The 14,641-nt window shown below is 42.9% G+C and overlaps 1 protein-coding gene across 1 annotated transcript in view; it reads right to left on the reverse strand.

Annotated features, from left to right (window-relative positions):
- CNIH3 (cornichon family AMPA receptor auxiliary protein 3) overlaps positions 1 to 13,284 on the reverse strand; it is a 48,755-nt gene extending 35,471 nt beyond the window's left edge. Inside the window, exon 1 of the mRNA XM_085054696.1 lies at positions 13,059 to 13,284. Within this exon, the coding sequence (XP_084910822.1) occupies positions 13,059 to 13,139 (81 nt within the window). The 5' untranslated portion in view covers positions 13,140 to 13,284. The remainder of the gene's footprint in view (positions 1 to 13,058) is intronic.
- Positions 13,285 to 14,641: the final 1,357 nt, after the last annotated feature.

The following is a 14,641-nucleotide window of genomic DNA, read 5'->3' on the forward strand; positions in this document are numbered from 1 at the left end:
GTTGACTGAAGACTCTATGGGTAAGTGGTGAAATTAAAGCCAAGATCTGAAACAAAGGCAGGAGGTATAGCTGGCAATCCCAAGTGCTTGCATGTGTGCTCTTCTCCTTTTTCCAAGAATATCTTACAGAGAATTTGACAGCATTTCCCACCAGCCCCAAAGGCACAATATCTATGCACCATTGTAGGCTGGGGGAAGTACAGGTGGAATCTCTGCAGCAATAGGGAACAGAGTACGAATCTCCCACACTCCTTGTACTTCTGACACAAGCATGCCGCCAATATTCTCTTCCTGCATATGGTCTCCTCCTCCTACATGCAATGGAGTATTTCATGTGGTTTCTGTATAAAACAAACAGGTTTTTCGATTTAGATAATGAGATTAAAACCTTGTAAATATTTCAGTATCTAACCGCTTCTGATCTCTTCAGTTCAGTACCAAAACCCTAAGATCAGTTAGTCAACACAGCACCAGTGACATCAAATTGACATGTCATTGCTGGGAATGTTACCACTTGCTGCTTAGGTACTAACTTGATCTGATAGTCAGGACTTGAAAAGCAAACAGCCTTCTACAATGAGGATTCCCAGTCACAGGCACACATGCAGCAAACTAAGAAAGGGCATCACAGAATGGGTCAGGCTGGAAGGGACCACAGTGGGTCATCTGGTTCAACCTCCCTGCTCAAGCAGGGTCATCCCAGAGCACAAGGCACAGGATTGTGTCCAGCTGCTTCTGGAATATCTTCAGTGAGGAAGACTCCACCACCTCCTCTGGGCAACCTGTTCCTGTGCTTGGTCACTGAACAGTGAAGTCTTCCTCATATTCAGGTAAAACTTCCTGTGCATCAATTTCTGCCCACTCCCTCCTGTCCTATTACTTAGCTCCACTGAGCAGATCCTGGATCCTTCCTCTTCACACTCTTCCTTCAGACAGGTGAGGTGCTCTCACCTCACCTGATGAGGAGGTGCTCTCTCAATTGTCTCCTCTCCACACTGAACAGGCCCAGCTCCCTCAGCCTTTCCTCATAAGAGAGATGCTCCAGTCCCTTGATCAAAGCAAAGGTCATCAAAACTAAGGTCATACAGTTCTTGCACCAGCTTTTTCTTCTGTCCCGGAAAGGATGCAAACAAAGACCACATCTGCAGATAAATTGAACAAGCCTATGTATACAGTTAGGCCAAAACTTCACCCCTAGCCTTGATCTCTTCAATGGGCCAAGGGGAAATGATGGGAGTTTGGATCCACGCTTTACAGCTGAGGTGTCAAACTCAGATCTGTGGCTCTGATTCAGGGAATATCTAGTGCAGATGAACTGGTTTGCAGATCTCTCCACCAAACAGGGGGAGATGAAAGCAATATTATTTTCTATCCATACCCAGGAGAAGCTGGGGAACTCTGCTTTTAGCACCAGAGATAGCACTGCCATGTCCTTGCTTCTCTTTACACTAAACTCTGTATAAACTAAGAAAACACAGTAAGAAATTAAAAAAACGGATGTTTTTCTCACTACCTCTATATGACTGATGCATCTTTACAGATTTGTACATCTGCTACTTGCATAGGCCAAATTTTTCACTATCCAGCTTTTTCCACACCAAACTGGGGACAGGCTAGGCATGATTTGGTGAAAGGCTTGTGCAAGAGTCTGGCCAGGTGCAGAAGGTAGGAGGAAAGGTGGTGGTCTGGTTCCAGTGGACCAATAGCTGGTTTATTCCATCTGGAAGCAATGTAACTGCCTACATACAGATGTGAGGGGGTTTATTCTCCTGCTCATGTTTTTCCACAAAATTACAAGTAATTTCTTATTTTTCCCACCTTAAATTCAGTGTGCTCCCATGCAGTGTTTCTACTTGTCTTTTCACTCTCATCAGAATTATGGTATGGGGGATATGCAAGCAGAAACACACAGATGCATTAAAGCCACAAGCTCCATCTTCATAAATTATTCTCAAAATGCACCGAAGCACTTTTTCTATTAGTTAACTATAGCACAAAGACGATAATCCAAAGCTAGGCATAAACAGGCTGTTTCTGCAGAATAAATTTGGGGAAAGGGTAGTAAACAGATGGGAAAATGTACCAAAATAGGTACAACTAGAAAAAAAAAAATTTGCTCCAAAGAAGAATGTAAGAGAATAAGATCAAAAGAGAAGATTTTTTTTCAGCATCAGTAGATAAAAGTCATGGGTGAGAGACTGGCCAGCTGGCTGATGCTGTCTCTAAGCAAGTATCCAATCTTATCACCACAACACAATTTGTTCTTTTCTTGAGCTTTCAAGGATTCCTACATATTGCTACAGTTATTATGTAGATATTTTTTAATTTCTGTTATGCTGATACATGCTTAGGAGAAGCATTATCTTCCTTTCCCCCACACATTCCTTACTTTTCCTCGCAGGTTTCACTTTGCTGCTGCTACTTTCCCCCCCCTCTCCTGTGTTCTCCATTCCTACCAGCAGTGATTTATGCACATTCACCAAAATCCAGGAGACTTGTAAGGGAATCTGGGTTCTGTCACTAAAAAATCTCAAGCATGTCACATATTACACCATACCCACACAGAAGACTCATTACACAGGCTGTCCAAAACCATCCACCACCTGAATTAACCACACCTTCTGGATTCAGACAGCCTTTTCTGCTCAAATAATTGCCTTCAAAATCAGAATGAGAACACGGCAATCTTCCCTCTTCTTAGTCCTTAGCTCATACATGGATTTTCTTCCTCTCATTTACTCTTTCCTTCACATCTTTCTCCCTGAAGTCCTCCCTCCCACAGTTCCATTTTCCCCCTTCCCACAGCATTTTTATTTCTCATTACCCACTCAGCAGTGAGGTCCTACTAATGCTGTCTCAGAAAAAAGCCTGTGGCAGACAGAAATTCTACAGCAGGAGCCCAGCTGGACCAGCAAAACACAGGACAACGAAGCAGAGGCTCTTCTAATGCAGGCAGCATCAGGCAGGAATTACCAGATTAAAGATCTTCCCAAGTTTTCTTTCTTTCCCAAAAAGAGGACAGGCAGAACATGGAGGAAATAATTCCAAGGCCAAGACACACACACACACACACATATGTGAAATGGCCTTCAGCCACACAGCTGTGTTTGCAGGGCTAAGGCAAGGGGAAGCAACACAGCAGCATTGCAGCTATGGTGGCAGAAGAAAAGGCAAGGGGAAGAGACACAACAGCCTGTAAAAGTGACCAAAAAATTGAGATTAAAATAACAGCAACCCAAAAATCATCGTCATCTGTTCAGCCATGTTCTCATGAAACTCCTTAGTTTAATTACAGGAGCGTGATTAAGGATAAGGATACATTTCAGCATAGCTCCAAACAGGCCTGTCATTTAGATGATCAGCAAATCAATTTTCTAAAGGATCTGCTAATAGTGTTTATATAATACTGAGGGAAGAACGACTCTGAAGCACATGCAATCAAATTGATTTCAGTGGAGCCTTCATTATGTTTGCTTATAAATGCCCATTCTGTGAATGTATAAAGAAGTTTCTAGTTAGATGGTGATACAATGTGAACTATTTAGCCCAAACTCGTACAGTGATAAAATAATAATGCAACAGAAGATTGACTAAACAATTACACACTTGAAACCATGACTCACACACAGCATGAAGACGGTTGGCATTTAAAAGCATTAAAAAAATCAAATGTCATTCTATTAAAAAAAATGGTGCTTGTATCAACAATGCCTGGCACTTGCACGCTATCTGTTATGAGATAATTAAAAGTGCTATAAGTTAATTTTCACTATTTTACTGTAGGCCTCCTTAATTCTTTAAGCTTTGGTTCCTCCAGCAACGTGCTTAGATTTCCAGATGTATGTAAAAAACCCCAACCTCTCTTTGACAGCTAGAATGTAACGTGACCTGCAAAAGCATAGAAAAACAAAAGGAGCCAAAACCAACTCATATTTTTCATTACCTGTTACACTGGTGAGAGTTTCAAGCAGCGTACAATGGGAGAACTCAGTGATGGTGCTACTTCTTCATCTCCCTTATGTTCTGCTTCATGTGTCCACATTATCAAAACTGGAGCCACAAGTTCAGCACTCCTGCAGTATCTTGCTGAGAAAACCTACTTCCATTGTAAAATGTTTTGTGATTTTAATGTAACTTTCCACAATGACATTCCTAAAATAAATCTTTGCTTTATAGCCATACCTTTTCAACGGGAAGTGGAGAAAAACGTAAAGACTTTTGTCCTGCCTTCACACAGTGCACTGGTGTCCCTCTGAATTTAAATCTACCCTCTGTCTGTTTAAAGCCATTCCCTCTTGTTCTATCACTACATGTCCTTGTAAAAAGTCCAGCTTTCTTGAATGCCCTGTCCAGGTACCAGAAGGTGCTATAAGGTCTCCCTGGAGCCTCCTCCTCTCCAGGCTGAACAATCCCAACTCTCTCAGCCTTCTCAGGATGCTCCAACCCTGTGAGTATCTTTGTGGAACTCCTTTGGACCCACTCCAACAGCCACATTCTTCTTATGCTGATGGCCCCAGAGCTGGATGCAGCACTCCAGGTGGGTCTCACAAGAGCAGAGTAGAGGGGGAGAATCCCATCCCTTGACCTGCTGGTCACACCTCCTTTGCTGCAGCCCAGGACATGTTTGGCCTTCTGGGCTGTGAGTGTACATAACCAGGTCATGCTGAGCCTCTCATCAACCAACACCCCCGAGCTGTTCTCCTCAGGGCTGCTCTCTATCCATTCTCCACCCTGCCTGTGTTTGTGGCTGGGATCACCCTGACCCGGGTGCAGGATCTTACACTTGGCCTTGGTGATGTCATGGGGTTTGCACAAGCTCACCTCCCCAGCTCTCAAGGTTCCTCTGGATGGCATCCCTTCCCTCCCAGGTGTCGTTGACACCCCACAGCCTGGTGTCATTAACCCACTGAGGTGCCCTCGATCCAACTGTCCATGTCACCAGAGACGTTAAACAGTGCTGGTTCCAATTCCGACCCCCGACGAACACCACTTGTCACTGGTCTCAACAATCGACCACAACTCTGAGAGTGCAACCATCCAGTCAATTCCTTATCCATGGAGTGACCCATCTGTCAAATCCACATCTCTCCAGTTTGGAGACAAGGATGATGTGTGGAACAGTGTTAAATGCTTTGCACAAGTCCATGTAGATGACACCTGTTGCTCCTCCCTCATCCACCAACACTGTAACCCTGTTGTTGAAGGCCACCAAATTTCTCAGGCATGATTTGGCCTTAGTGAGGCCATGCTGGCTGTCACCAATCACTTACTTCTTCTCCACGTGCCTTAGCATGGCTTCTAGGAGGATTTGCTCCGTTATCTTGCATTCTGTTTCCTGGGTGGGTTCTACAAAAGTCAGCACAAAGCCTTTCTCAGGGGAATGCACCAAGAGGAAAAGACATAAAAGTCAGAAGTTGCACCACAGAAATTACAGCCATGTGTAAGAAAACAACATTCACTGTGAAATGAGTAAAGTTCTGGAACAAGTTCTCAGACTTGCAAAATCACAGAGTGGGTCAGTTTGGAAGGGACCACAGTGGTTTGTCTGGTACAACCTCCTGCTCAAGCAGTCATGCCAGAGCACATGGCACAGGAGTGCATCCAGATGGTTCTGGAATATCTTCAGTGAGGGTGACTCCACAACCTCTCTGGGTAACTTGTTCCAGTGCTCAGTTACCCACAAGTAAAGAAATTCTTCTTCATCTTCAGGTGGAACTTGCTGTGTATCATCTTCTGCTCATTGCCTCTTATCCTCCTGGCTGTTACAACTCTAGAAGAGCCTAGTCCATCCTCTTCACACCCTTCCTTCAGATACTGACATTGATGAGATCCTCTCTCAGTTGTCTCTTCAAGGCTGAGTAGGCTCAGCTCCCTCAGCCTTTCCTTGCAGGAGAGATGCTCCAGTCCCTGATCATCTTCACAGCCCTCCACTGGATCTGCTCCAGCAGCTCCATGCCTCTCTTGTCCTGAGGAGCCCAGAACTGGACACAGAGCTCCAAATGTGCCTCACCAGGGCTGAGCAGAGGAGCAGGATCACCTCCCTCGACCTGCTGGCAACAGTTTCCCTAACACACCCCAGGATACCATTGACCTTCTTTGGCCACAAGGACACTGCTGGCTCAGGAACAGTTTGTTGTCCACCAGGACCCCCAGGTCCTTCTCCACAGAGCTGTTTTTCAGCAGATCACCCCCAGCCTGTGCTCATGCCTGGGTTTTATTCCTCCAAAGGTACAGAACCCTGAATTTGCCCTTGCTGAATTTCAGGCAGTTCTTCTCTGCCCATCTCTCCAACCTGTTGAGGTCCTTCTGAAGGGCTGCACAGCCCTCTGGGCTATCAGCCACTCCTCCCAGCTTGGTGTTACCAGCAAACTTGCTGAGGACACATCTGGCCCTTCATCCAAGTCATGGACAGAGAAGTTAAACAACACCAGGCCCAGTATCGACCTTTGGGGGACACCACTAGTGAATGGCCTCAAATCAGACCCTGTGCCATGGATTATGACCCTCTGAGATCTGCTTCAGTCAGCTCCAAGTCCACCTCACTATCCACTCATCCAGTCGACACAGTTCCTGAGTTTGCCTATGAGGATGTTGTGAGAGACAGTACGGAAAGCATTGCTGAAGTCGAGGTAGACGATATCCACTGCACACCCCTCATCCATCCAGGCACTGTTTCATCTCCCAATCCATGGAGAGTTCATAAGTGAGCTGGACAAGACCTGGAGCAGCCTGGCCTGACTTTGAAATTAGGCCTGCCTTGAAGAACAGATTTGACTAGATGATTTCCCAGATTCCTTCCAATCAAAATTATTCTATGAACCTTTTACTATTTCTTTAATGGGAACTGGATATTTCTGAAGTTGTAATTACTATCAAGGAACACAGGAACCATTCTGTTAATAAAATCAAATCTTGCTCTCTGCACACCATCACGGTCACAAATTGAATTTTCAAATGGAACTTTCAACTGTGAAACACTGGAAGTTGACCTAGTAAATCAAACAGTATTTGACATTCTTCTGCCTTTACCTCATCAGCTGACTCTGTCCTGTGACTTTAAGTGACTCTTTTCAGAGTGGAAATAACAATAATTCTTACCTGTTTCATGTGGGAGCAATACTTTGTTTCTACAGAAATTGGAAGTGTTTTCCAAACTACCATCACCAGAAGAATAAGTCTCTCAGTATCCCCAGTTTGCAACTTCAGTGAGACCTAGTTCCACTGCCTGGTAGAGTCACCTCCAGCTGTCAGCAGCTACACTGGTTATAAATGAAGGGCATGTCACAGGCACTGAGGAAGAGGAATGGGTCAAAGGGATGTCTGTTATCTGTATGGAAAACATTCTTATTCTCTGCTGAACTTCTTCGTCCTTCTGAAAAATACTTTGCAAAAGGATATTTATGTCGGGGTGAGGGTAATCCACTAAGCTAGAGGTCTGAGGGCTGAATTCAGTGTTTTAAATGTGATTTAATGTAGTGTGTGGTGGCTGAGTAAACAAATATGCATAACGAGCTATAAACTCATGCCTCAGACTCAGTCTAAGAGCTTTACTCACAGTCTAATAAAATATGACAGCTACATTGCCTTGCTTATTAACAAGCACAGCAGTTTTTTTTAAGCACTAGAAATACATTATTTACCAATTTAGATATAAATCCCTTTAGTAAGTAGATTTTACAACTAATCCTAAGACCAAAAAACCCTCGGATATGTGACAACCAAGTAACATTTAAATAGCTCTCAGCACATATTGTGGGAGGCACGAGACTCCACAGAATAATTTATTTTACACAGATAATGGAGTCACTGTGACTTGTGAGGCATCTGGAATTACAGCCAGTGGCAAACACACACAATTTAAAACCTTTCTCTAAATAAATCTCATCATGGCACTTCAAGCATACACAGAGATCCTATTTAATCTTTCCACAGTATTTAAGTCTGTGCTAGAGCCCATAGACTTCTATGATCTTTTTAATTATTATTTAAGCATGACAAGGTTACTAAACTGAGATATACCTCTTTCCCAATACATAAAATACAGTTTGCTCTACAGCCTGTGCTGTCTGGCCTAATATCTGTCTGCCAGCATTAATGTGACAAACTTCTGAAAGAAAAGTTGTAAGGGAACTGTCAAGCTATGTTATAGCCACAGCAATCTGGCAGTGCTCTGTCTTTAAAAAGAGTGGAAATATCAGACTCTTTCCTTAAGCTGTCCTGACTATAAAACCTTCAGGGACAATGTGTTTAACTGCTTAGAGAAGAAAAGACATCTTCAAGAAATATGTATAACATACAGCAACAGCATTTGTGCTCCCCTTCATCAAGCCTTAATCTGATTTTATTTTTAAGCACATAATTATCCAACATTCTCAGAGAAATGCATTAATGACTCATTAAAGAACAGTACTGAACTTCAGTATTTGAAAGAAAATTCAGTCTTGACCACAAGTCTGTAAGGACATTACTTTCTTTTCAAGACAGGCTCTAAAGCATTGCAAAGAGGTTAAATTGAGATGACTGGCAGCCTTTACTGGTGAGAAGCACAGGTTCAAGTTAGCTCACAGATCTCTTTACTGGTTTCAGGTAAGGCAGAGAGCCACCCTCCAAATCTAAATTACAGAAACAATAAGTGACTGATACAGAACATCGATAGACCAGCACACAGTTTGTGACCAAAATGTTTTGCTCAACTGAATTTGCTATCAACCCAAGCTTGCGTGTTTTTATGTATCTTCAAAACTAAGGCTGTACAATTTATCAAAAATTAGGCTAGAAATTTTATGAGGAAGCCTAAGTAAGTCAGAAACCAAATACTCACTAAATTCCACATACATAACTCTTGGAGAGCTTTTAAATTTTTTACCTGAGCTATTGAAACGTGAGTGCTAATAAAATACAGTCCACATCACCAGGACAGTACAGTGACAGATAACAGAAGTGACAACATCCTATATGTAAATAGCACCTTCTGTCAGAAAGCAAAGACATTTTAGGAATAGCTCTTAAATAAAGTGACAGGCAGTACTTGCAGCTTAGTTCCCTTACACACACTTAGCAAATGAGAAAACAAGGCATAGATAACTCAAGCTGTCTGATAAACGTAACACACAAAGCCATTAGCAGAAACAACACTGAATAAAGATTCCAAGGGCTTCTCTCCCTGGTGTTTGCAAAAAAAGGATGCTTTGACATAAAACTACAAGTCAATCTTAGCCTATATTACTCTGTTCAGTCACTGCCTCCCACTGTTTTTAATCATACCTGTGAACTTGTAACTGTTAACTGAAGTCAAAGTTATATTAAGGTAGTTTATCAAGATTAATACTATCCTCATGCCTCAAAAGAAAAATAAGATGGTGTAGGGGGCAGAAACCAAAAAAGCTCCATGTTCTGCTGCTTTATTCTCCTCATTCTTGGCTCAAGTAGCTGCCATCACTTTCAGCACACACAACTCTCGTCGTGCCAAAGAGCTGTTCCTGGATTCATCTGCTTTCACAAAATACCAAAATACTCCAAAAAGCATCCAGCGTGGTACAACTTCTCAGGCTGGCACTGCCAATTTTTTCACTGGCATGACACCCATAATACTTTCTGGCAATCCTTAGGTGATGAAGGAGTCACATGAAAAGATATGCTTGTACAACTTAAAAAAGAGATGGCCAACCACAGAAATAATTTTCTTTTTAACAGTAATGTTCTTGTTATTTATGAATTGTTTTGCTGTGGCATTATAATATGGACCACTTTGAAAAGCTCTTTTCTTAAAGAATACCCTTAAATAACAAATCTCAAAGCAAGTATTTTCATCTTAAAATATCCCAAAAAAGGGAAGCACTCAGATTACCCAAAACCAATATGTTTCAAGGGAATACAGTGCTGCAGAATTTAACACAAGCATATCCCTTTTTAACTGAAGACAAATGAGGCACAACTTGGTCAATTTCAGTTAACTTCACTTGAGACACAACTTAGTGGAGCTACACTAGAAACAAATGTGGTACATCAAGTCTTACTGGGAATTCAAACAGACTTGACATAGTGAAATTCAGTGTTAACAGGGAGCTAAATCTTAGTTTGAGATGGTTTAGGAACGGAATAAAACCAGTTAGTAAAAAGCTGTATATAAAGAAGAACAAGAACTGAGGACAGCAACACAAAGTGTCTGTGATAGTTGGTAGGAAGAATATACATTCTGTTGCCGAGTTTACAAGATCAGATGAGGATATCAAATGATGTAGTTAGTAGACTGAATTCTGCTGTTAGTTGTTTCACACATTTCTACATGGTGTTTCTAATACTATGACATTACAGCTAGAGGTAATGTGGTCACTGAACAACCTAAATGCTTTAAAAATTCCTGTGCCACAGAGTGTCATATGGTTTAATATAGTACATGGGGATTTTCAAGTCCTTTTCTTCCATTTATATATGTGAGTGAAATTAAAGCAATAATACATTAAGATAGCTCTTGTGTAAAGTTCAAACAAATGATAGTTTCTGATAGCATCTAGTTTGGTTTTGTTGTTTGTTTTTTTGTTTTTTTTTTAATGACAGACACCTCTGGCTATCCCTACAAGATACTCAGAGGTAAGAAAAACATTATAATAAATTTGAGATATCTGGAGGACTTAATGTATTTTACTTGCAATTCCTTTAAGATGCTCTGACCAGCTTCATCCTATCTGCTTCCAAAGATTAAGGAGCACAGGAATATATAAACAGTCTTTAACTTCCTAGAGGAAAGGCATCAGAAAAGCACAATGTCCAAAAATAAAGATCTTCATCTTACTCTCTTGTTTTGGTTGTACAGCTTTTATTGAACCTATTAGATCAATGTGACTGAAAATTATAATTCATCTGACTTGCCAGCAAGAAGAAAATGAAATTTTATTTGATCCACTGTTAAATCATTCTAGATATGTGCCCAAACCTCATTCAGCTTCAGGTTAGAACAGTATGAAGTCCAAATGCTACAGTTTGTTCTTATCCTTTAAATAATTTACAGAATATAAATTCTCATTCCCATTCTCAGACATCTTCCAAAGCGATGGGATGCTAAGGCTATTCATCAACTTATTCTTAGCAAGCAAACGTGGGCAAAAAAAAAAAATTTAAAAAACCCCAGGAAAATATAATCATTGAAATCCTCATTTGCCACTATTAGAACATATGTATAATATATTTACTGCCCCTTACAAGTATATTACAGTGGAAGAAAAATCAGGTCACAGGGAAGGAGTAGGAGTTTTGTTTCTTGGGAAAATTTTCACAACTGAGATGTTTAAGGTAAGAGAAACTCCTATGACTCAATACATAACACACAAAAGAAACCAGACTGTGCCAGTTCTTATAGAAAGGATAATAAAAATCCTTATGTTCTGTATACATGGATAACATATACACCTAAAAGTTTATTCTGGCAGGGTGTTAAATCTGTTATTCTATGACCTTTCTTCACAAACCATTTATTTTAATAGCATTTTTCTATTTACAAGGAAAGAGAGTGCCAATTCTTCCTCTATTACAATAGAAGAGCATTTCCAACCATTTTCAATTTCAATCCCTCAACAATTTTTCATCAGATATAAGAAACATGCAACATAAACATATGTGTATTGAGAAAAGGTTTTCTTTCCTAGCTGTCTTACAGAGCTCTCATACTGAGGGATTGCTCTTAATGAGTTTATAGACTGAAAGTTTAAAAAATGTTTCTCTAAGAGTAAATTTGCAGTAATTATACTCATTTATGGGAGAATAATTTGCGAGATTTGCTCCAAGTACTATATGAATTCAGACACCAACTCCAGACCCCAAAAAAGAGGACTCAGTGACAGACTTCAAATATATAAAACAATCATTAAAAATGTTGCAGTTTAATTTGTAGCTAGGGATTCAAAGCAGAACACACTTCTAACTCTAACCCCCTTGAGGAAGCTGTGGAATTCTCACTTTTGGAGACCTAAAGGTTTGCAGAAGAGGAGGAGAGAAAACATGAGTAATAATCTAAATTTTACTACTCCTTTTTTCAGAGTAGTGCAGTAGCTGACTGCTAGAAATCCTTTCCAGCCTTGCAGTACTTGACATCACGACAGCACTTGGCATTGCCATCACACCTTTGTGGTTTCCTTGATAAGAAAAAACTTGTAATGCCCCACTGAGAGCACAAAATAATTAAATTTCAAAGCATTCTCACAACAGAAGGATTTCTTTCATGGTGCTAATATAACTAAGCTAGCAGCTTTACTTGCATTTCAATAAAAATGAATTCTGCATCTCCCTTGCTCGCTAAGCAAAGGAGGGTTTTTCTTTTAATCATACTCCAGCAGGTAGGTGTAGAAACATCCTTGAGACTCGCTCTGTTTTTCAACTTATCCTGCTCCATCCTGAATGCTTACGGCACGGAGCTACTGTGTAGCACACATAGACTGTAATTAATTCTAAAATATGTAACACTTTAAAAGAACCGCAAGTTATGCATTAGAATAATTTCCCAGCTTCTACGTTACACGCTTACGCCTACCACAGTCACCCAGCGAGCGGTAAGGAAGGAGCAGCAACACTTTGGAGTGAAATCAACGCAGGTGGACCACAATGCGCGGGTCATGCATTAGAAGGACGGGAGAGTGCCACATTCAACCCGACTTTTTAAGAAGTTAATTTAGTAAACGCTGAAGGAGAAGCAGCGTATGTGCTTCCTCAGACCCGGGGCGGTTTCTCCCTCTATTCGCAGGGAAGAGAGGTAGATGTTACCTGGGAGAGCATCCTCCCGCCAGGGCACCGCCGAGCTCCCGCCAGCCGGGCTGGGGCAGCGCCCAGCCTGCAGAGCTCCGGGCAGAGGGGACCACGCTGCCAGCGACCCGTGGGCAGCGCTCTGTGCTCTCGGAGAAATGCCACAAACACGGGGCAGCGCTCTGTGCGCTCGGAGAAATGCCACAAACACCGTGTCCCCGCTGCCCGGCTGCTCGCCCCCGCCCAGCCCGTCCCGCCGCGCCGCTCCCTCACGGCACGACCTGCCCGGCGGGGCTGCAGCCTCAGCGCGGGGCCGGGGTACTCACATGCCAGATGGCGAAGAAGATGAGGGCGGCGCACAGGACCAGCGACAGCATGTAGCAGAAGGCGGCGAAGGTGAAGGCCATGGCGGGGAGAGCCCTCCGGGCCCCCTCGGCCGGACGGGAGGAACGGGCGGGCGAGCGAAGAGCCCCGGAGCGGCGGCGCGGCGAGGGCAGCGGCAGCGCCTCACGCAGCGGGCCGGGCGGCCGCCGCCCCCTCAGCCGCGCCCGGGCCCGCCCCGGCCCCGCAACGCCCCGGCACTCCCGCACGGCTCTCCCGGCTCGGCTCAGCCCCTCCGCCGCTCTCCCTGCCGCGGTGGGCGGCCAGGAGGGGCGGGTCCCCTCGCCGGGGCTGGCGGGGGGCTCCTGCCGCCACTCGAGCGTCTGCAGGCAGAGCGAGCCGCGCGGTGCTGACTGAAGTGCTGTCACGACAGCGGGAGAGGAAGGAGCGTGGGCTGGGATCAGTTCAGGCCAGATCTTGAGGAGATAATTGTGTGCCTAAACTTGAAGTGCTCTGATGGGGGTTTTTAAGTTGGTGGGGTTTTTTTCCTTTCAGGGTCAGGCGGATCAGGTGGAACATGCCCCAGGCTCGTGGGTGGAGCAGCGGCAGAGTGTCCAAGTGTCCATCCTGTGATGGAGAGGGACAGCAACCCAGCCCCAGAGCTCAGGAGCCCAAGCAGAGTAGGTCAGCAAAGCGGGATCAGTCTGCCCTTTCCCTCCAGGTGAAAAAGGCGTTTACTGTTGGAGTAAAAAAATAAAGCCTTTCTTAACAGCCACCGATGGGGACAGTGCTCTTGCAGCCTCTCAGGTATATGCAATATCCAAATTGCTGAAGTACATACTTAAAATAACAAAGGAAGAGCAAGCTCCTGCCTTCTCTTATCTTTAATGGATGGATACCATCATACCTTGTCTTTAACAGGGTCCATAGTGCCTCCAGACACAACTGAGCCATTTCTGCAGGAGATCTGGTTTAGATTTACCATCAAAAGTTCTTCCACTTCTTTAGAGCACATCAGTGAGCAAAAAGTTTTTGTGAGAAAATACCACAGATCATCAGAAGTTCCATTAAAAATATCTTGAAAACCATGGATGAAAGTTATGTTTTTGAAACATCCTTACAAAACTGAAAAAGAATTTCAGCTCACAGCATTTTTCTGATTCCTTTTATGGATTGAAGGGATTCAGCAACAGCACTGTTTAGAAATTTGCCAGTGGTCACCTGTGAAAGTCAGACTTCACGGCACAGGAGATCATAAAATTCCATCAAAGCAAAGTCCAGTGGAAGCTTTCTTTGTAAATGTTTCCAATATATTTTTGTTTAAAAGTACCGTATATTATTTGTAATATAATATGCACTTTTATCCTTAGAAAAGAGTGCTGATTTGAATCAAGAGTCAAGGCCAGTAATTAATAAATCAATCAGGAATAAACTGATGGATCTAACATTTCATAATTGAGGTGCTCCAGACTGTACGTGTGGTCTGATGTTTTAATTAAGAAGGACAGAACATGGCAAACAGAAATGAGCTTTGTGTCATGCAGGGCTGCAGTAGACCTATTTATTCTAATTCTCTGACCTTTTAATT

Source organism: Lichenostomus cassidix, chromosome 3 (genome assembly GCF_008360975.1).
Source record: "Lichenostomus cassidix isolate B80296 chromosome 3, HeHo_3.0, whole genome shotgun sequence".
NCBI classification, from domain to species: Eukaryota; Metazoa; Chordata; class Aves; order Passeriformes; family Meliphagidae; genus Lichenostomus; species Lichenostomus cassidix.